The sequence below is a fragment of the Canis lupus genome, chromosome 1 (assembly GCF_048164855.1).
Source record: "Canis lupus baileyi chromosome 1, mCanLup2.hap1, whole genome shotgun sequence".
In the NCBI taxonomy this organism is placed as follows: Eukaryota; Metazoa; Chordata; class Mammalia; order Carnivora; family Canidae; genus Canis; species Canis lupus.
In genome coordinates, this window is record NC_132838.1 from 88,582,249 (window position 1) to 88,606,597 (window position 24,349).

A 24,349-nucleotide genomic window follows, 5' to 3' on the forward strand; every position below is an offset into this window, starting at 1 on the left:
TTGTCTTTCTAAAAAAAAATAAGCAAATATGGCAAAAATATTAACTTACATTATAACTGGGTAATAAGTAGATGGATGTCTGAAGAGTATTTTATATGGAAATATCCCATAATCTTAAAATGTGTTAATAGGTGACAGTGAAATTGTTTCCCTACCCTATTCTCCTCCAAAGTTATGACTCAAATGGTATAATTATCATTATACCCATCAAATAGAGTGTTGCTCTGGGCAGGCAAATTTGCAAGGTGGCATTGGGCATCTCTCAATGCACTTAAAGCAGGCAGAAACCCATTCTACCCAAGCTCAAGCCATTCTCCCTCTCTTTATTATCACCTCCCAGCACAGAGTCTGATACAAGGAAGGCCCTGAGAAATTAATCAAATGCATAAAGCAATAAAAATAAAATCAGAATATAAAAATATATAGATTTACTACAAGAACTCAAAGTAAATAAAGGTGGAAGGTTAAAATATTCAGTGATCTTTCTGAAAATGCAATGTGGTTCAACAAAATGGAAACTTTTACAATACTGAATGACAGTCAGTTATAAACCATTTGTAATCACCCCTCCCTCTTCCACTTTTTAATCTGAATAATAATTCAGATTAAATCTAAATAAGATTAAATTCAGATGGCAAAAATCTTTTTTTTTTTTGAAAGATTTTACTTATTTGAGAGATAGAGAGTGCACAAGCAGAGGGAAGGGCAGCAAGAGAGGGAGAAGCAGACTCCCCTGGTGAGCAGGGAGCCCCCTACTCAAAGCAGGGCTTGATCCCAGGGACCTGGGATCAGGACCCGAGCCAAAGGTAGATGGTTACCCAATTGAACCACCCAGGCACCCCGGGGCAAAAATCTTTAAGTGATATATTTCATCCAATTTGAAACAAGATAGTCTCTTGAAAATAAAGCTATGGAAAATCAACATAGGTATCTTCCTTTTAGATATCAGCTGAAGGCTATAGCCAAATAAAGAATATAATGAAAGAATAAGTTCATTAGAAGAGAAATGGCCTTCAGAGAAACTCATGAAAGCCAGAGATGAGAAAATTAAGGAAGGTATGGTATGGGTTCTAGGCATGAGGAAGAAGTGTTCTGGCTCATAAACAGACCCCTCTGGGAGATTCTGGGAGCAGAGCGGCAATATACCAAAGTCAGTGTTCCAATCGGATTTACGAGAGCCAACTATTACGTTAGCTCATTGTCTGAAATCATCTTTTTTTTTTTAAAGATTTTATTTATTCACGAGAAACACAGAGAGAGAGATAGAGGCAGAGACACAGGCAGAGGGAGAAGCAGGCCCCATGCAGGGAGCCCGACATGGGACTCGATCCTGGGTCTCCAGGATCACACCCTAGGCTGAAGGCGGCACTAAACCACTAGGGCTGCCCTGTCTGAAATCATCTTAAACAAGCCTGTGCAAAATGTCCAGTACCCTGCTGTACCACTCCATCACTACCCACAGCTGATAGGTCCAGCTCAGATTCCATCAGCGTTCTACCATGGAATTTCTTACTACAGTTGAATGAGAAAGGGTCAGTCATTGTCTTGTGTTAAGAACCCTGGGATGTAAAGTCCCTCTCCTCAAAGGGAGAAAAGAAAGCCAAAGGAAAGAGAATCCTGGTCCCAATTCCAGTAGTTTCCAAAGTTCAGTTCTTCCAGGGACTTTTCCAGAGTTCCATGTGGTAATTCAGACTCTTTTTAATATGGGCAGCCCTGGTGGCTCAGCGGTTTAGCGCTGCTTCAGCCCAGGGCCTTATCCTGGAGACCCGGGATTGAGTCCCATGTCAGGCTCCCTGTGTAGAAACTGCTTCTCCTCCCTCTGCCTGTGTCTCTGCCTCTCTCTGTGTGTCTCTCATGAATAAATAAAATATTTTAAAAAAACAAACTCTTTTAATAAAACCTCCGTTTGGCTCAAAATTTTAATTGTACATTTTTTTACTTAACTGAAAGAGTCCTATTATCAGGTAATCAGAGTCTAAGGCCATCGATCATTGTAATCTTATAACTAACTCACCTTGTTCTGATTCCAAACACTCTGAACAACATTTTGATTATAATTTGCCTTCTTTTTACCAAGCAAGAATGCTTTTGTTAGGCTGATATGACTGGTGTGCTTGAACATTTTATTTCTCATTATAAATTAACTAATTAGAATATTGGCTTTTCTTGTGAGTTTAATGAGTGAAAGTCAATCTCCATGACTCAGATTAATTCTGTAGCACAGATAAAACGGTCTTTCCGGAAATGTAAAACTGAAGACCAGATGCTGGTAAATTTACCAGTATAATGCTATGCTGTAAGAAAGCTTGGAAGGTGGACAGTTGGCTTTTGCCCAGCACCAGTCACAGTTGGCCACATATGCCCTCTTCCACCTTTATGGTTGTAAGTTAGAAAATAACTAATGGTGTTCTGCAAGATGAAAAAGGAAAAGAAGTCTGAATTTGAAGTTATTATTAAAGCCATGGTATTAGTTAAAATGTCTACAACTGCACTAACCCCTGTGGTAACATGTGGATCTGTGACAGAATGATACACCAAAACCCATGGAATCACAGTTTCTTAGACTTGGAAAAACTTTAAAGGTCAACTGCTTCTTTTCTGTGTTGTCTGAAGGAGGTGCAGCTATTTTCTTACCCAGCTTCCCAGCAACAAGAACAAGGGCATGTGACATATACTCAGCAAATCAGATGGCCCTCCTAAGAGTCTGAATCTGAGTAAGTGATGCAAAGACTCAAAAAAGCAAAGAGTTAATTTGGAATGAATCCCATTGCTGGCAGCAGGGGAGGCAGCACCCATTATTTAGGATGGGCATAGCCCCTGTGGCTATGGATCCTATTTGACTGTGTGGTAAGGGGAAAGAGGAGCTTACAACCTCTCTGGGAAATTCTGTCTCATTCTTAACAGAAATCATCATTCTTTTTAAATCTCATATTGAGCGGAGATTCCTCTTCCTTCTACCTACAGAATGAAGCCACACAGAGCAAATCTGATAGTTGAACATCTTCTGAATGCCAGAACTTTTTTTAATGTACCACTAATCTACCCTCAAACTTCCCTAGCTGTGTAATTCTCATCTCAATATATTCAGTTAATGTTACTTCTTAGAAAATTTCTCTTGGAGACTTCTGCTCTGGTCTCAAGAGATTGCTCTCCCAACCTGCTGCACAACAGGCACATTGGGAAGTCTTAGTCCTGGGGATAACTTCCCCTGCTCTCCTAAGATGGATTTTCTATTCTGGGGGAGGGTCTCTTATCTTTATCTTTGTTTACTCCTTCATTTTTTTTAAATTTTTATTTATTTATTTATGAAAGTCACACACACAGAGAGAGAGAGAGGCAGAGACACAGGCAGAGGGAGAAGCAGGCTCCATGCACCGGGAGCCCGACGTGGGATTCGATCCCGGGTCTCCAGGATCGTGCCCTGGGCCAAAGGCAGGCGCCAAACCTCTGCGCCACCCAGGGATCCCTACTCCTTCATTTTTAAAAAATAATTAACATACAGTGTTAGATTAGTTTCAAGTGTACAATACGATGATACAACTCTGTAACGGTTCAGTGCTCATCAAGTGTACTCTTCATCCCCTTAATCTATTTCACTCATCCTCCCACCTACCTCTCTGCTATGGCAACCACTAGCTTGTTCTCCGTGTTTGAGAGTCTGGCTTTTTACTTGTCTCTTGTTTTCTTTGTTCATTTGTTTTGTTTCTGAAATTCTGCATATGAATGAAATCATACCATATTTGTCCTTCTCTGACTGACTTATTTCACTTAGCATTAGGTCCTTGACGTCCATCCTAAAAATCAACCTTAAGGAGGCTAGGGGGCAAGAGGTGGACACTTTGAGTCTGTTTTTAGTCCTGATCCAAGCCAAGCCCTTGCTAAGTTCTCCAGAAGTTTGAAAGTAATTTTCCCCTTCCCTCAAGAACACAGACCTGGAAACCCAGAGGTTCTGGTCTACTCTCTGCTGTTATGGTTAAGTGGTCAGTGAGCCTTGAGTAAGTCATTTAAACCCTTTACACTTTAATTACCCTCATCAGTATCTCTACCATAAATACTTACAGACTAGATGGGTAGATTAATTAATGAGAAATTGGAATCTTTGATTATCTCTGTGTTTTGATTTCCTTGCCTATACAATTACAAAAATACCTATTCATATGACCTTGTATAAATGTTAGGAGGAAATAGATAGTAGATCATGCATTGTAAGAGTACTTTGAAGGGATGGAGCACTCTACACATTTAAGCATGAAAGATAATGTATTATAGTGATTAACAACACAAGCTCTGCAGTCAAACCAGACATGAGTTTAAAACCCAGCTCTGGTGCTTAAAGGTAAGGAACTTTTGGGAAGTTACTTTACCTCTCCGAGTCCCTTTTTTTTTTTTTTTTAATTTTTTTATTTATTTATGATAGTCACACAGAGAGAGGAGAGAGGCTGAGACACAGGCAGAGGGAGAAGCAGGCTCCATGCACTGGGAGCCCGACGTGGGATTCGATCCCGAGTCTCCAGGATCGCGCCCTGGGCCAAAGGCAGGCGCCAAACCGCTGCGCCACCCAGGGATCCCTCCCTTTTTAATGGAGATAGCTGTAGTGTCTATCTCAAAGAAAGAGAATTAAATGAAATACATCACGTAAAGCCCTTGGCTCAGTACCAGACACATAATATGTGCTCATTAACACACGAAGAAAAAATAATATTGCGGGCAGCCCGGATGGCTCAGCAGTTTAGCGCCGCCTTCAGCCCAGGTCGTGATCCTGGAGACCCGGGATCGAGTCCCACATTGGGCTCCCTGCATGGAGCCTGCTTCTCCCTCTGCCTGTGTCTCTGCCTCTCTCTCTCAATCCTCTCTGTGTGTTCTCATGAATAAATAAATAAAATCTTAAAAAAATAATAATAATATTGCAATGAAACTAATTAAACAGTGGAAGAACTTCATTGTCTTTGCATTTTAATTGAAATATTCAAGGGGCAGTGTGGTGAATGGATTGAAAGGGACAAGCCTGGAGGCAGAGGAACTAGTTAGGACATATATTAGCAATTGGATCTGGGTCAGTGACCCTGCTCAAGCTCAAGTCTCAACTATCCACCCATTATCTGGCATTTGCTCCTCCTCTTACCTTCATTGCCTCAATGAATGGCCCCATTTACCCTCCGGTGCCTAAACCAGAAGCCTTGGAATCAATGTTAAACCTTCTCTATCCTTAAGATGAATCAGTTATCAAGTAAATGTCTATTCTTCTCTCTTAAAATATCTAAAATACGAAACCTTTTCCTCTACACCGCCATCACTAAAGATGTCTTGATTAGTTCAACAGCCTTCTGACTGCAATTCCAGTCACCTACAAATCTGCCTTCTGCTTTTTTTTTTTTTTAAGATTTTATTTATTCATGAGAGACACACAGAGCGAGAGAGGCAGAGACCTAGGCAGAGAGAGAAGCAGGCTCCATGCAGGGAGTCTGATGTGGGACTCAATCCCAGGACCCAGGGATCACACCCTGAGCCAAAGGCAGACACTCAACCACTGAGCCACCCAGGTGTCCCTGCCTTCTACTTTCTAAACACAATCTGATTGTTCTATCCCATACTTGAAAAACATTCAAAACATTCACTCTTTCCTTCATGATAAAGTCCAAACTCCTTAATATAGCTTTTAGGCCCTGCCTGTTTTGCCCTAAACATCTCCCTCCAACTTTAGCTGCTATCACTGAACACTTGTACTCTGTGAACCAGGAATGCCCAACATGGGTGCCACCTTCCCCTGCCTTCATACGTCCAATATTAATCCTGTCTTGGGTGTCCTTCTCTCCTGCTGATTTGGTTAACTCCCACTCCAACTTCATCACTCAGCTAAGGTTTCACATCTATTTGGAATTCATTCCCAACCTTCCAAATCTGAGTTATGTGCTTTTCTTGTATCCTCTGTTCATCATAGCATGCAGGGTGTAGGCTGGCTCATTCAACATCTGTTCCAATCTTCCTTCTCCCTCACCTTTCTCTACGTCTTCACTATCTCACTTCTTCCCTCATAGAACAGACTGATGTTAGGATGCATAGCAACCCTCTTGACATTATGAGAATTAAAGTTACTAGTAAAATTTGCAGAGAAAAGAGACAAGAAGACATTGCATTTTTGATGACATCAGTAGGTGCCACACCAATCTTGACTCCCTTACATTTCATGCCAGCTGAACAAATTTCTTAATTATTCACGTTGCTATTAGGTAGGTTTCCTGTTACTTTTAGCCAAGTGTATTTCTTACTGATATGTATTGACTAGTTATTTTTCTGCTCATGTATTGGACAATGAGCTACTTCAGGAATGAGGTGTCTTATCTCTATGTTCCAAATACCTAACTGTTCCTAATTCACAGGAGGCACTCATTATGTTGAAAGAATACATTCAGATATAGGGGACAAACATAATTTTCTCAGGCCTAATAACTATTGCAAGCCATTCGGATGAACAATATAAGGTTTATACATTAAGGTAATAATTTAACTATATAAGTGCCAAATACAGAATCAAATTAAATACAGATAGCAGAAAGATTTTGTAATGCTAGAAAGTTCCTGTTACTGTGAAACCATTTCTATAGCTCAACGATGCATGGTATAGCACTATCCACTGAGACATGCTGAAGATTTTAGTAATTATAACATTATGACAATCACATAATCTTCCAACATCATAAAGAGTAATATTAGTAACACAGGCTCATCATTAATATACATGGAATAAAAGGAAGTGTCAGGATCAAATAGAAATTCCATGATATTGACATTTTGAAAATCTTTGCCACTCACTTGTTATATTAGCTCTCATCAGTCCCAAAAGTTTGAACTGCTTATATCCCCAGTGGAGTAGCAATGACAAAAATTCACCCATAGGCCAAATAATGGTAGAAGTAGTCATATAATCTCTGTTGTTAGAGTCATGAAGGTTGCTTCAATTATGTATTGCTGCTTTGTAAAACTTACTTGCTTAAAATAACAACCATTTTATTATCTCTGGTTATTCTGTGGGATGACTGGACTCAGCTGGGTAGGGTTTTTTGCTCCATGTGATGTCAATTAGAGCTACAGTCATCCAGGTGCTTGACTAGTCTACAATATCCAAGATTACTCATTTTCATGTCAGGCAGTCAGTTTTGTCTGTAGTGTGGGAGCTCAGTTGGAGCTGTCAAACACAATGTCTTGGTTCTCCTCCATGTATCTTGGGCTTCTCATAGCATGTTGGCTAGATTCCAAGATTCAGAAAATAGGAACTACTAGTCTCATAAGGTCTGTACTCATATGTCCCAGAGCATCACTTCTGCTATTCTATTGATCAAAATGAGTCACATGGCCAGCCCAGATTTATAAGACAGGCAGATAACCTCTGCCTCTTCATGGGAGCTGTGGAATGCATGTACAGAGAAAGAAAGGATAGTTGATGGCTACTTCTGGAGACTAGAAACCAAATAAGTAAGTTGAATAAAGCTATCTTCATAATTTTAACTTGAGCACTGAGCACACCTAAATATGCAAATAAATCTGAACTTCAGTTTTGTGGGTGTAACTTGAAAGGCTATTTTAAATAGGTATTATGATGACACTAAATTCATATCTTTCAATAGTAACTCTGAACGTGAATGGGCTTAATGATCCCATCAAAAGATGCAGGGTTTCAGACTGGATAAAAAAATAAGACCCATCTATTTGCTGTCTACAAGAGACTCATTTTAGACCAGGATGCCTACAGACTGAAAATAAAAGGTTGGAGAACCATTTACCATTCAAATGGTCCTCAAAAGAAAGCTGGGGTAGCAATGCTCATATCAGATAAATTAAAGTTTATCCCAAAGACTATAGTAAGAGATGAAGAGGGACACTATATCATACTTAAAGGATCTATCCAACAAGAAGACCTAATAATCATGAATATTTATGCCCCGAATGTGGGAGCTGCCAAGTATATCAATCAACTAATAACCAAAGGTAAGACATACTTAGATAATAATACACTATGGGAGACTTGAACACGGCGCTTTCTGCAAATGACAGATATTCTAAGCACAACATCTCCAAAGAAGTAAGAGCTTTAAAAGATACACTGGACCAGATGGGTTTCACAGACATTTACAGAACTTTACATCCGAATGAAACCGAACACAAATTCTGCTCAAGTGCATGGAACTTTCTCCAGAATAGACAACATACTGGGTCACAAATCAGGTCTTAACTGATACCAAAAGATTGGGATTGTCCCCTGCATATTTTCAGACCATAACGCTTTGAAACTGGAACTCAATCACAAGAAGAAATTTGGAAGAAATTCAAACATGTGGAGGTTGAAGACCATCCTGCTAAAAGATGAATGAGTCAACCAGGAAATTGGAGAAGAATTAAAAAGATTCATGGAAACTAATGAGAATGAAGATCCCAAAATCTTTGGGATATGGCAAAAGCAGTCCCAAAAGGGAAATACATCGCAATACAAGCATCCCTCAAAAAACTGGAAAAAAACTCAAATACACAAGCTAACCTTGCAGCTAAAGGAACTGGAGAAAGAACAGCAAGTGAAGCCTACATCCAGCAAAAGAAGAGAGGTAATAAAGATCCGAGCAGAACTCAATGAAATAGAGACCAGAAGAACTGTAGAACAGATCAACAAAACCAGGAGTTGGTTCTTTGAAAGAATTAATAAGATAGATAAACCATTAGCCAGCCTTATTAAAAACAAAAGAGAAAAGACTCTAATTAATAAAATCATGAATGAAAAAGGAGAGCTCACAACCAATACCAAGGAAATACAAACAATTTAAAAAATATATTATGAGCAACTATATGCCAATAAGTTAGAAATTAGGCAATCTAAAAGAAATGGACGCATTTCTGGAAAACCACAAACTACCAAATTTGGAACAGGAAGAAATAGAAAACCTGAACAGGCCAGTACCCAGGGAGGAAATTGAAGCAGTCATCAAAAACCTCCCAAGACACAAAAGTCCAGGGCCAGATAGCTTCCCAGACAAATTCTATCAAACATTTAAAGATGAAACAATACCTACTCTACTAAAGCTGTTCAAAAAGATAGAAAGGGATGGAATACTTCCAAACTCATTCTATGAGGCCAGCATCACCTTAATTCCAAAACCAGACAAAGACCCCACCAAAGAGGAAAATTATAGACCAATCTCCCTGATGAACACAGATGCAAAAATTCTCAACAAGATACTAGCCAATAAGATCCAAGAGTACATTAAGAAGATTATTCACCATGACCAAGTGGGATTTATCCCTGGGATGCAAGGCTGGTTCAACACTCATGAAGCAATCAACGTGATAGATCATATCAACAAGAGAAAAAAACAAGAACCATATGATCCTCTCAATAGATGCAGAGAAAGGATTTGACAAAATACAGCATCCATTCCTGATCAAAACTCTTCAGAGTGTAGGGATAGAGGGAACATTCCTCAGCATCTTAAAAGCCATCTACGAAAAGCCCACAGCAAATATCATTCTCAATGGGGAAACATTGGGAGCCTTTCCCCTAAGATCAGGAACACGACAAGGAGGTCCAGTCTCCCCACTGCTAGAAGTCCTAGAACATCGTTCTAGAAATCCTAGGCTCAGCAATCAGGCAACAAAAAGAAATAAAAGGCATTCAAATTGGCAAAGAAGAAGTCAAACTCTCCCTCTTTGCAGTTGACATGATACTGTACATAGAAAACCCAAAAGACTCCACCCCAAGATTGCTAGAACTCATACAGCAATTTGGCAGTGTGGCAGGATACAAAATCAATGCCCAGAAGTCAGTGGCATTTCTGTACACTAACAATGAGACTGGAGAAAAAGAAATTAAGGAGTCAATCCCATTTACAATTGCATCCAAAAGCATAAGATACCTAGGAATAAACCTAACCAAAGAGGTAAAGGATCTATACCCTAAAAACTATAGAACACTTCTGAAAGAAATTGAGGAAGACACAAAGAGATGGAAAAAGATTCCGTGCTCATGGATTGGCAGAATTAATATTGTGAAAATGTCAATGCTACCCAGGGCAATTTACACATTCAGTGCAATCCCTATCAAAATACCATGGACTTTCTTCAGAGAGTTGGAACAAATCATCTTAAGATTTGTGAGGAATCAGAAAAGACCCTGAATAGCCAGGGGAATATTAAAGAAGAAAACCAGAGCCAGGGGCATCACAATGCCAGATTTCAGGTTGTACTATAAAGTTGTGATCATCAGGACAGGGTGGTGGTAGTGGTACAAAAACAGACACATAGATCAATGGAACAGAATAGAGAACCCAGAAATGGGCCCTCAACTCTATGGGCAACTAATATTCAACAAAGCAGGAAAGAGTATCCACTGGAAAAAGGATAGTCTCTTCAATAAATGGTGCTGGGAAATTTGGACAGCCACATGCAGAAGAATGAAACTACACCAGACACAAAGATTAACTCAAAATGGATGAAAGATCTAAATGTGAGACAAGAATCCATCAAAATCCTAGAGGAGAACACAGGCAACATCCTTTTTAAACTTGGCCACAGCAACTTCTTGCAAGATACATCCATGAAGGCAAGGGAAACAAAAGCAAAAATGAACTATTGGGACTTCATCAAGATAAAAGCTTCTGCACAGCAAAAGAAACCATCAACAAAACTAAAAGACAACCTACAGAATGGGAGAAGATATTTGTAAATGACATCAGATGAAGGGCTAGTATCCAAGATCTATAAAGAACTTCTTAAACTCAACAGCAAAGAAACAAACAATCCAATCATGAAATGGGCATAAAACATGAACAGAAATTTCACCAAAGAAAACCTAGACATGGCCAACAAGCACATGAGAAAATGCTCTGCATCACTTGTCATCAGGGAAATACAAATCAAAACCACAGTGAGATACCACCTCACACCAGTGAGAATGGCGAAAATTAACAAGACAGGAAACAACAAATGTTGGAGAGGATGTGGAGAAAGGGGAACCCTCTTGCACTGTTGGTGGGAATGTGAACTGATACGGCCACTCTGGAAAACTGTGTGGAGGTTCCTCAAAGAGTTAAAAATAGAACTGCCTTACGACCCAGCAGTTGCACTGCTGGGGAATTACCCCGAAGATTCAGATGCAGTTAAACACCGGGACACCTGCACCCCAATGTTTCTAGCAGCAATGGCCACAATAGCCAAACTGTGGAAGGAGCCTCGGTGTCCATCGAAAGATGAATAGATAAAGAAGCTGTGGTCTATGTATTCAATGGAATATTACTCAGCCATTAGAAACGACAAATACCCACCTTTTGCTTCAACATGGATGGAACTAGAGGGTATTATGCTGAGTGAAATTCATCAATTGGAGAAGGACAAATATTATATGGTCTCATTCATTTGGGGAATATAAAAAAATAGTGAAAGGGAATAAAGAGGAAAGGAGAGAAAATGAGTGGGAAATATCAGTGAGGGTGACAGAACATGAGAGACACCTAACTCTGAGAAAGGAAGAAGGGGTGGTGGAATGGGAGGTGGACAGGGGGTTGGGGTGACTGGGCGATGGGCACTGAGGGGGTCACTTGATGGGATGAGCACTGGGTGTTATGCTGTATGTTGGCAAATTAAACTCCAATAAAAAAAGGACTATTCTAATGAAATTAGAGTCTATAAAGACTTATAGAGATGGTCTAAAGTCAGCCATTAATCTACCATGATGCCAAAACTCTAATAAATACTATACCAAGTACTTTCACATAAATTTTTGTATCAAATTACTTGAGTTACTTTGCCAGGATAGCAATAAAATAGGTTATTGTTACCCACCATTAAAACACTCCTGTGCCAAGGCACACAAGCCAAGTAGGATCTGAGCCATACCCCCAAATATTAACAAATGGAAAGCATCCTACATATTTCACCATTTGGTTTCAATGTACATCAGCTAAAGGAAGAAACCTTAAATGCAGGAATTCTGCAAAAAGTAATAGCATTTAGGTTGACTTTGAAATCATTTCAGCAAATATGGCCAACTAGAAAAGCCAGCATCACTCAGCACCAACCAAGCCACCCAGTCTAGGGAGTCCAGGCAAGGTGACATGCACTCAAGACAGGATTCCTGCCTCACAGGGGAAAAGTACCAAGCCAAGACCAAGGCATGTCTTAGGAACCAGCAACCACATTATTTGAAAAATGGAAATTTTTAATTCAAATATTCCAAGAGAAGAACCAGTACTTCCTTTAATGGCTTGGTGCTCAAGGCCTGGCCTGCCTAAATGCAGCAATTAACATCTCCATGTTCAGAGTTCTCTTAGTTAGCCTATCATTCAGACATGCAGCATAGAAGAGTGGGTAAAACCATGAGGCTTGGCTTTAGACAATCTCAGTCCAAAACCTGGCTCCTCATTACCTGCTCTGAGTTCGAGCATGTTACTTGACTACTCTATGCTTTTGTTTTTCCCACCATAGAATGTAGATAATGAAGATGGAACAAAGTCACAGAGTTTTGTAGGAAATAAATGAGTTAGCACCCTTAGAATGGTGCCTGGTATATGATACATACCATAGAAGTATTTTCTATTATTAATATTAAAGTTATAAGTTATAGAACCCAAACTCAATTAAGAAAAAAAAAAAGAGGGAAATTAACAGCACATATAATAAAAATACCATCAGAGCTTTTTCCATACCTCTGCTTAGCTTCGTTTATAGATAGATGATCCCCCAGCAGAAAGATGCCCTCTGTAACTTGCCACCTGGAATGTTAGGGCATCTTGCCCCAAACTTCAATTACTATTCTAGAATGGTTTCTGAGTGGCTTGGCCTGGGACCTATGGCTCACATGTGGGCTTGTGGGAGGGGAGAGTGAGGAGAATCAGCCCATTAGCGTACAGCCTAGCAAAACTACACTGAATGGGAAACAAAAGGTCCTACAATGAGTAAGATGGGGAATCAAGCATGGGATTCTGGTCTGTCTCACTCCTGGTATTTTCACCCTATCACTCTCCACTTCACATTTTCTTTGTTGTTATCTTCATCACCATCATCATAGGGCATTTTTAAAAAACTTTTTTCCTTCTAGAAAAATGTTCAACATCTTGATGATATCTACCAAGAGACAGGCCCCACCACATAAGTGCCTGACTAGAAAAGAAAGCAAATGCCTTGAACTGTACTTGAAGAGAAAAAAAGAAAAGAAAAGAAAAGAAAAAACACCTCTTACTATTCATATTAAGTTCCTTTCTTCTGAAGAATGCTAAAGGTTTTACAGATGCTAAATGCCCCAGTGAGAGAAATAAATTGAAAGAGTTTAAGCTGCGGCCTGAGCTCACTATGGCTACTGTGAAGTATTCACTCCACACACAAATGGATAAGTGCTCTATGCCAACAATGAAAACTTAACTGCCTGAACTACTTTTTGGCCTCATTTAACTTGTCCATTTATGTGACTACAGATGCTTTTCTCCTTAGAACCATAACATTTTAGAGCAGGAAAGGACTTTACAGATCATTTGGTTCAATCCCCTCATTTTGCAGATGGAAACAACTGGAACTCAGAGAGGTTTATTAGCCAGCACAAGGTCACATAGCAGGTTTAGTGCAGGTCTAGAAGTAGAACACATCTCCTATTTTCCCATACCAGGCCTTTTCTGAAAAACCACGCTAAATCCAATAGCTACCCTGTGGTCCAAAACACTATTAATTTCTTTCTTCTCCAGTCATGTGAATCACATAAACATTTGGATAACTTCTGGAAACAAGACACATTTATTATAAAATTTTGACAGTATACACTAATCACTACCACCGGGAGACAATGAAATTTGGTAAAAATGATAAGACACAGTAGTTGCAGCTGTCTTTGTAAGAGGTCTACTTTTCATACTTCTCCATCCTCCAGTAGGTAGTCAGTACTTCTTGGCTGCCCTCAAACTGACACAGGCTCCTGTGCGCATGCTTCTCACACAGCGTGTATTCTATGCCAGAGTTGGCCTTTCCCTGTCAAAAAAAAAAACTAGCTTTTCCTATGAACCATTATTCCAGGACCATGCATGGTTACATATGCATATTTAAATAAGGGCTTCTGAGGAATTAGGTCTTAAAATTATATTTATACTAAATCTCATTTGCAATATTGGATCTGCTTGATACAGCTTTTGTCGTTGTTTCGTTTGTCTGTTTTGTTGTTTTGGTTTCTGGTTGGTTGGTTGTTTAATGGTCACAGATGCAGTCCAAACATTATATATGGAAAACTTTTCTCCTTAGAATGATGCAGCTACAACTGTCTGTTCCTATGGGCAACCATAAGATGATTTTGTATAAGATAATCAGTGAACTAGCCTTCTGTAAAGAGCTTCCAAATTAAATGAGTTGCTTCAGAATTCTTGAGAACAAAATAGGAGCACAAAAAAGGCCTCTTAACTAATTATGTTCATCTTCTTATCCATATTTTCTATGTGCCTTAAAGGAAATGTGTCTCATTACGTTTCTGTGCTTTTAATATCTCCACCCATGTAATAAAAGAAGTGTATGTCAGAGACACTCTACACATACAACTGTCCCCATCTGAGACCAGAAGAACACTGTTGATGGCTGAGGTCTTCAAACCTTCCTGACTCTCACCCCTTCCATCCCTGGTCGATGTAAATTCCTTGGAAACTTACTGAGAGAAATGTAACCAACTCTCAAGAATAACAACAATTCTAGTTCTAGACAAGTTCAATCTACCCTCAATGTATATACATCTCATTTTTAAAGTTATGTCATTGATACCACTTTTAGTCTCGACCTTCTTGCTCTCTATACTATAATTTTTAAAAATTTCTCATTTGGGGTGCCTGGGTAGCTCAGTATGTTTAAGTGTCTGACTCTTGATTTTGGATCAGGTCATTGTCTCAGAGTTGTGGAATTGGGCCCCATGTCACACTCCATGTGCTAGGCATGGAGCCTGTTTTGGAATCTCTCTCTTCCTCTCTCCCTGACCCTCCGAGGTCCCCCTTCCCTCACAATTTGCACTCTTTCTCTTTGTCTCTCTAAAAAAAAAAAAAAAAATTATCTCAGTCTGTGACATAGAAGGATATATCCACAGAGTCCTTTTCTCTAGTTAAGGTCAGGAGTGGTGTCCAAACATTCTAGTTCTTCTGATTTTCAGTATGTTCCAGAGATGTTTGCTGGCAATTTAAGGAGGAAAGGTGTGTGTCTTCTTCACACTGGTCCAAAATAAAGTGGGCTGGCTATCAGTTCAGTTACGAGAAAAGAAACAGACTGTCATATGCCATCACAATATAATAGATGTTATCTAAAAACTAAGATAAATGCATCTGACTAATGTCTCCTTAACAAAGCTATTCCTATATTCTGATTTTTTTGTTAAGCGGTAACTAGAAGTTTAAATTTACATTATGATTACAGCCTTTCTTTTATAAGTTGAAGCACATTACTTTGGTCCATTAAGCAAACTCATTCTTATTCATTGCCTTTTAAAGTTGACATTTAACTTCCACAGCTGTACAGTTGGCAAGAAGCAAAAGAATATTTAATATTAAAGAGAGAAGATTCTAAAACATAACAGCATTCTATGGTATGGTACACCCTGCAATTAGTGTATGTTAACTTAAAGGAGAAATTACATATGGAATTAGTGAAGGACAGTTGAAGGTGCTCATGTATTTATTTCCTTGATAATAATCAAATAAGGCAAACAGGTAATTTAGCAATTCAAACTAATAAGGACTGATTTTCTAAAAGATTATGTCTTCTAATGCATTTATCAGAATAGAACTGGAACAACTTTTGGTTCTACAGGCCTCGAAGCCCTAAATCAAATAAGATAAGAAACAGCAATACCTCTCTTCCTTAGAATTTTCTGTTCAACATCAGAAATAATTTATTCATTCAAGAAATGATTACTGTGCAGCGGCTATAGGTCAAGTTCTCTGTGAGGCACTGAGGATAGAGCTGTGACAGCCTTGCCCTTTAGAGCATTGAGTTTAGCAAGAAAGGTAAACAGGAATGCAAGTAATTGCAATCAAGATGAACAGTGTTAGGATGAAAGGAGCACAGAGTGTTATGGACACCCACAAGGGACCTACCAAATCGTGGGGGCTGGAAGTAGCAGTAGGAAGGGAAGGTCCTTTGGAGGAGATGACATTTCAGATGAGACTTGGCAACTTCAGAGTTAAGATTAAATGTACACATTGCATTTTGCTTCTTCAAAAAGCTCCACTAAAACCATATCAAAGAGGCTTTAAAAAATAAACCTATAAGAATAAGGAAAACAGGAAAAGGGACAAGAGAACCACATTTTAGAAGCTTAAGAGAAAATGAACAAGTAGTCTCTGACTTAGCAGAAACCTAAATAAATCCTAAACCAGGAAGGAAGGATTGGGTTAGCACTACTTGAGAAGCAGTTAGAGCTCCAGGCCCCTCTGCCATTCCCCAATGCTGGGTAACTGACCCTCCTCTCTTCCAGCAAAAAGCTGGAAATTTATTCACTAGAAAGGGTAAAAGAGAAAGTCATTGATCAACAACATGGTTCAGTGCCCATACATAATGAAAGATGAATAGTGATGTTCCAGCAAAATACCTTGCTCACTCCAAGACTTTTACCTGTCAGATGGTCAAGTAAGGGCGCTTCCTCTGGGGAATCTGATCAGCCCAAGAGGGAAGACTACTGACATCAGGGGTTCTGGTGGGAAAAAAAAAAAAAAGACTCATCTAGATCACTCCAGTAAAGCTCCAAGTCAGTAAGCTTCACTCTCAGGCTCTTAATCATGAGCAGAAAGGCAAAAATTATCAGACATCTCAAGAAAGCCTATAGCATGGAAGATAAATACCATACAATAAAAAAACAAACAAACAAACAGAAACAACAAATCATTTTAGAGGAAATAGAGGCTATACATGGAGAAAAATTTTAAGAAAAACAAGCTATCATTAACATTCCTAGATAGATGATATTACAGCCATGAAATTTAAAAAATGATTCTATAAAAACAAAACCAAAAATACTCAACAGTAGGGTTGAAGAAACAGAGAGTAGATAGTAGAAGCCAAAAATAAGACAGACAAGAAAATTAGAAGACCAGGCCAAGCAATTCAACATCCAAACAAAGGATTTCCAAAAACAAAGAATAGCGAAAATAGAAGGTATAAATTATCAATGAAATAAATTAAGAAGACTTTGTTGAATTGATAGGGGTTTCTAGGCTGAAAGAGTTTGCCAAGTGTCCAGCCTGGCCAACTTGCACAGCACTTAACATGTATACATCAATTACTGTTTTAATTATCTTATGCATATTAACTTACTTAGTCATCACGGCAACCCCAGAACATGGACACCTTTATAACTTTCATTTTACAAATGAAGAGACTGAGGTACAAAATGGCTAGGAAACTTGTCCAAGATCACACAGCTGGTAAGTGGCAGGGCCAAGATTTGAAGGCAGGTAACACAGCCCTGGAACCTACTACACAATACTGCCATGCAGGAGGCAGCACCATTGGAAAATTTCAGAATACACTGCAGACAGTTCTATATGATTTTTTAAAACCAGAGTTAGCTATTATTTCCTTAGTGCATACAGAGCCTCATCCTTGACCAAGAAACCTGAGGGGATACCCCATGTAGACTCCTGTTCCCACCTCCATACACAACTTTCTTCCTTCCAATACCCTGGCCTATGAATTTGAGTCACATCAGAAGCTCTAAATTCCTATTCCTCCTTCCCAGATCCACAAGAATACTGCTTTATACTTGAGGTCACCTCCCTGCACCGAAGTTGAAAGATGTGTCCTTGGAGAGTAAGTCAGTGGAGAATGAGAGGCTCTTCTCTCGCTCAAGGAGCACAGAGCCACACAGTTGCTACCCAACACATGACAACCATTGCCTACTACTTTTTATGGGTTCTATAGTTATGCATGGCAGGATAGTAAGTCTGAAACCAGTCCTTGTGTGCCTGAAGATACCTTTATTTGATCCTCCCATTTAAATAGTTCTAGGTTCAAAATTCTTTTCCTTCAACACTTAATGTTAGGCTCTTGCATCCAGCGTTGATGCTGGAAAATGAACATCAACTTGATTTTTATTATTTTCCTTACTTTTGCCAACCGTTTCCTTTATTTCCCCCAAATAATACAGCTTTAAATTCCTGTTCCATTTGTTGCATCAGGTCTGCTCCTCTGGGATAGGGTGCCTATGGCTTGTTGTTCTTCATGATACTTTTATTCTTTAGGTGTGTCATGATATTTTTTAACTGGGACTTCATCTGTATTAAAACCATCGGCTGCCTCTACTTTGATGACTACAAGGGTGGCCCATTAATAAGAGAGGCTCAGCTGGTATCTTCACTGTGAGGGAGGGAGAGAGGAGTTAAGCTCCTCTACTGCAGGTCTCGGGGCTTAACTGCACTTGTTTTCACTGGCATTTCTTTTTCTGTTAATGCACTGCCTAGTTCCTCCATATCCAAGACTGCTTTCTCAAATTGGAGTTGGGAGAGACAACTCAGGGCCTCGTTGGCCATCTGTGGCTGGCATTACATATTTCAGTGCTGAGATCAGTTTCAGGGAGGTAGACTACTAGCATCAAATCATCTACTAGGCAAAACCCTAGTGTCTTATTTTCTGTCCTGGACTGAAACCAACAGGCAAAGTCAATTCAGAAATATCCAACCGGAGCATATACTCCAAGTTTGCAAACACAATAGACAAGGCTTATTCAGCTCCTGTGTAAGCCTGGTCGACTGAGATCACAGTTCCTAGTCTGGACTAGCTCAAGGCTCCATCCAGAAGCCAATTTTTGCCTTCTCTCTTCTCCCTTCCCATCTCCCAGCCCTCTCCTCCTCTAAGCCTATCATTTTCTTTAGAGTTTCTCAAAGTATTGACTCAGTTTTCAAGTCTGCCTCTGGATTCATTCTGCCTTTCCATGTCTTTGCTGGAATTTCCAGATTTCAGTGCAGGGAAGGGAACCAGCAGAATGTTTACACCTTCATGAAAGCCAGAAGTCCACCATCCTCAGAGATCATCCTGGGGATACTCAGTATGGACCTTCCAGTCCACTTAAGTATGCTACAGCAGGTTGTGGAAGACATAGGCCAGGCCAGCCTCACAGATGAGTCAAGGTTAGGACCTGCACTGTTAAAACACCAGGCCAGAATTACAAGTGATCAGTGAAATGGGGTGGGGCATTATCATTTAGGACACCTTCCACCCTAACCCCAGGCAGACTGCAAAGTAGCTTCATTCTAATGCTAGACATTTTTCAAAGGAAGCAAAGACATTCAAATTTCTGGTAATGATGACATGTACTCATATCTACATAATGCACAACTCAATACTTAGAATTTCATCATGCTTGTAAGTACCCATATTTCTGTGTCACGTATCTATCTATAACATCATTACAGAAATTACGAAAGTTTGTCTGCTTTAGGAAAATGAGTGGAAGACAAATTTTCCTATAGTAACAAGTCATGCTGCCCCAAAATAAATATATATTTTACCAGTAAAAAAAATAGCAGTCTATTGCTATATAGTCAATTCTCATTATTCATAGTAATGTTCTATAAAGTTGCCGCAAACACTGAATTAGCAAATACTGAACCATTGTTCTTAGGGAAAACATGGGGTTAAGGTTCCTGAGAGCCTCTGGTCACAATATTTGGTTTTAAGTGTGTTTCTGATTAAAGACATTTTATTTAATATATACTGTTATTCATTAACAATGAACATGGCCAACAGCATTATAACTCAGGCCTGAAGTAAGTTTATCTAACACATGTATTTTCTCCATAAGTCACATCACAAGTCTTCTTGTGCTTGAGACATTAGACAGTGCTTTAACCTCATACTCACAAGCCATTTCAAACAGCAAAATCACCAACAAAAACCACACACAAAAATGCAAAAATTATGGTACTAAATAGACTGTGAAAAGGACACGTGTGTATAGTATGAGAGCTGAACCAAGAAGGCAGAGTTGTGCTTTGCTACATCTCACCTGGAAATGTGCACATGAGGTGGCTCACATTTTTCACCACTCAGTGTGTATCCGTGAATGACACTGTGAGTACTGATTTGGGGGGTTACAACTAAATTTTAGCAAGTAGGAGAACTTGCAAATATGGAATTCATTGAGTAATGAGGATTGATCATATTGTTAGTGCTTGCATTCTGATGGGGAAAAAACTCTAGTTATTAAAGGAGTTTGTAAAATGCCACGTTACAGGGTATTTTGTTGACCCTGGTATACCCCTCATCCTCTCACCTCCACAAACAAATCTCTTGATTAATTAAGAGACATTTTGTGCAGGAGAACATGGCAGAGGAGCAGGGGTCCTCAACTCACCTGCCCCACCAACTTACCTAGATAACTTTCAAACCATCCTGAAAACCTACAAATTCGACCTGAGATTTAAAGAGAGAACAGCTAGAACACTACAGAGAGAAGGGTTTTCACTTCCCCTTCAAGGTAGGAAAGCGGGGAGGGGGGGGGGGGAGGAAAAAGAATCGAGTGGGGGAGGGGCCCCACGAGGAGTCCTGCTAAGGCCAGGCAGAGAGAGTCTCGGTTACAGGAAAGCCCAGCCCCGCAGAAGCAGGAACTTTAAAAATCTGCACTGGATTCTTCCCGGATGGAAAGGCACTCAGCAGGGAAACTGGACAGAATCACAGGAGGGCAGTGAAGCCTCCAGTCTCCCGGGGTCACTAATAGAGGAAGTGTGTCTGGGGGAGACAGCATGCCACAGACTGTGGGCCGAGCTCTGTAAAGGCTAGAGTGCACGCCCGGCGGTGCCTCAGGGAGAAGCCGGTGGGTCAGGCGGCGGCTCCAGGGGGAGGGCACTGCACCCTGCTGCCTTTGGGAGCCGCAGCCCGGGCGCACGATTCCAGCAGCACAGGCCCCAGATCCCAGGGTGCTGGGGGACACAGCCCAGGATCATGCACTCCCCCCGGGGACAGGCAGAGGCAGGGAGGGCACAGGACAGCGAGGACTCTCCTGCTGTGCAGGTCAGTGCCCTCGCCCCCAGAGCATCCAGGCCAGTACGGACTGGGAGACTGCGGTAGTTACTGGGTGAGCTGACTCCAGAGCTGGAGAGCTGGCCGCTGCCAGTGTTGTTAGTCTTCCTTGTGTCACACTGTGCCTGGGAGGGGTGGGGCCGCCAGGGGACAGAGACCTCACAGGACAAACAGCTCCCACTGAGCCGCACCTGGCAGGGGGCGGGGCAGCGCCCCCAGGTGCACACACCTGAGAATCAGCACAGCAGGCCCCTCCCCCAGAAGACCAGCTGGAAGAACAGGGGAAGAGCAAGTTCTTGACCAAGCAGCGCTGGAAAGCTCCAGGGGAAGTCAAGGGATTTACAGTATATAGAACGAGAGGATACCCCTCCTATTTTTTTCTCTTCCTTTTTCCAGTACAACTGGTTTTTCTATCAGACTGTAAATTTCCAATTTTTTTCTCCTTTCCCACCTTAACTACAATATTTTACCATCTCTTCATTTTTAAGATTCTTCCTTTTTGACTTTCATATTTCTACAATTACAGGTCCTAGATATATTTTCCACTTCTAGATTCCCTTCAACATACTCAACTTAATTTGGGGAGATATCAAGATATGTTTTTTTTGTTTGTTTTCTGTTTTTGTTTTCTCTGTCTCATTTTGTTCTACAATGGCAGAAGTTAATACCTTCTAAAACATGACCAGCATGCACCCAGAACCAAGTGGTATACTGTGCTGGTTCATTCTCTGAGATTCCTTATTCCCATTCTGTCCCCCTCTTTTATCTCATTTATGTTTTGGTGGTCAATGTTGGGGCCTTCTACAAGTATTTCTGGTTTATATAATTTGGGACTGAGCATCTTTTAACATACAGAACTTAATATACTCAGAAACAAGAGGATCACCCTCTAGAGCCCCTCAGGTAGAGTATATTCTCCCTCCACTACAACTTTATCACCACCACCATCTCCCAGACGCCCCCTTTTATTTTCTTTTCCTTTGTTTTCTTTTTTTTTTCTCTTCTCCTTTGGGATTTTGGCCCTTTATTTTTTATTACTTTGTTTTAAAATTTGTTTTTCACTTTAGTGGTCCTTTTTTGTATATTGTTTTGATCTTTGTTTTCAATTTCTGGTCTCTGACCTCAGCAGAATCATCTAGGATGAAATTTACTTAGGTCATGGTTGATATTCTTGACTCAGCCCCCTCATACAGCCAGAGCAAAATGACTAGAAAGAAGAACTCACCACAAAAGAACGATTCAGAAACAGTACTCTCTGCCACAGAGTTACAGAATTTGGATTACAATTTGATGTCAGAAAGCCAATTCAAAAGCACAATTATAAAGCTACTGGTGGCTCTGGAAAAAAGCATAAAGGAATCAAAAGATTTCATGACTGCAGAATTTAGATCTAATCAGGCCTAAATTAAAAAACAATTAAATGAGATGCAATCCAAACTGGAGGTCCTAACAACGACAGTTAATGAGGTAGAAGAAAGAGTGAGTGACATAGAAGACAAGTTGATAGAAAGGAAGGAAGCTGAGGAAAAAAGAGAAAAACAATTAAAAGGCCATGAGGAAAGGTTAAGGGAAATAAATGACAGCCTCAAAAGGAAAAATCTACATATAATTGGGGTTCCAGAGAGTGCTGAGAGGGAGAGAGGGCCAGAAAGCATATTTGAATAAATCATAGTTGAGAACTTCCCTAATTTGGAGAGGGAAAGAGGCATTCAGATCCAGGAGATAGAGAGGTTCTCCCCCCAAAAATTAATAAAAACCATTCAACATCTCAACATTTAATAGTGAAACTTGAAAATTCCAAAGATAAAGAGAAAATCCTTAAAGCAATGAGAGACATGAGATCCCTAACTTATACGGGGAGAAATATTAGATTAACAGCAGACCTCTCCACAGACACCTGGCAGGCCAGAAAGAGCTGCCAGGATATATTCAGGGTACTAAATGAGAAAAGCATGCAGCCAAGAATACTTTATCCAGCAAGGCTCTCATTCAAATAGAGGAGAGATAAAGAGCTTCCAAGATAGGCAGAAACTGAAAGAATATGTGCCCACCAAACCAGCTCTGCAAGAAATATTAAGGAAGATTCTGTAAAAGAAAGAGGAAGCCCAAAGAAATAATCCACAAAAACAGGGACAGAATAGGTATTACAATGACACTAAATTCATATCATTCAATACTAACTCTGAATGTGAATGGGCTTAATGATCCCATCAAAAGACGCAAGGTTTCAGCCCTAATAAAAAAGAAAGACCCACCTATTTGCTGTCTACAAGAGACTCATTTTAGACCTAAGGATGCCTACAGCCATAAAAGGTTGGAGAACCATTTACCATTTAAATGGTCCTCAAAAGAAAGCTGGGGTAGCAATGCTCATATCAGATAAATTAAAGTTTATCCCAAAGACTGTAGTAAGAGATGAAGAGGGACACTATATCATACTTAAAAGGTCTATCCAACAAGAGGACCTAATAATCATGAATATTTATGCCCCTAATGTGGGAGCTGCCAAGTATATCAATCAATGAATAACCAAAGTTAAAACATACTTAGATAATAATACACTTATACTGGGAGACTTGAACATGGTGCTTTCTGCAAATGACAGATATTCTAAGCACAACATCTCCAAAGAAACAAGAGCTTTAAAAGATACACTGGACCAGATGGGTTTCACAGATATTTACAGAACTTTACATCCGAACACAACCGAATACACATTATGCTCAAGTGCACATGGAACTTTCTCCAGAATAGACGACATACTGGGTCACAAATCAGGTCTTAACTGATACCAAAAGATTGGGATTGTCCCCTGCATATTTTCAGACCATAACACTTTGAAACTGGAATGCAATCACAAGAAGAAATTTGGAAGAAATTCAAACATGTGGAGGTTGAAGACCATCCTGCTAAAAGATGAATGGGCCAACCAGGAAATTGGAGAAGAATTAAAAAGATTCATGGAAACTAATGAAAATGAGATACAAATGAAGATACAACTGTTCAAAATCTTTGGGATATGGCAAAAGCAGTCCTAGGGGGGAAATACATCACAATACAAGCATCCCTCAAAAAATTGAAAAAAACTTAAATACACAAGCTAATCTCACACCTAAAGGAACTGGAGAAAGAACAGCAAGTGAAACCTACATCCAGCAGAAGAGAGTTAATAATGATCTGAGCAGAAATCAATGAAATAGAGACCAGAAGAACTGTAGAATAGATTAACAAAACCAGGAGTTGGTTCTTTGAAAGAATTAATAAGATAGATAAACCATAGCCAGCCTTATTAAAAACAAGAGAAAAGACTCTAATTAATAAAATCATGAATGAAAAAGGAGAGCTC

At 39.9% G+C, this 24,349-nt stretch overlaps 1 protein-coding gene across 10 annotated transcripts in view; it reads right to left on the reverse strand.

Annotated features, from left to right (window-relative positions):
* The window catches only part of CFAP95 (cilia and flagella associated protein 95), a 135,241-nt gene that overhangs the window by 29,621 nt on the left and 81,271 nt on the right, over nucleotides 1-24,349 (reverse strand). Inside the window, exons 5-6 of one of the 10 annotated variants that reach the window (XR_012036602.1) lie at nucleotides 16,603-16,681; nucleotides 16,086-16,253 (exon numbers count right to left, since the gene is read on the reverse strand). The exons of 8 other annotated variants lie outside the window; for them this stretch is intronic. Coding sequence is in view for 1 of the 2 variants with exons in the window: in XM_072838543.1 (XP_072694644.1) it covers nucleotides 16,606-16,681 (76 nt within the window). In the remaining variant the exon portion in view is untranslated. The remainder of the gene's footprint in view (nucleotides 1-16,085; nucleotides 16,254-16,602; nucleotides 16,682-24,349) is intronic. One more of the 10 variants, XM_072838543.1, reaches the window with a different exon arrangement.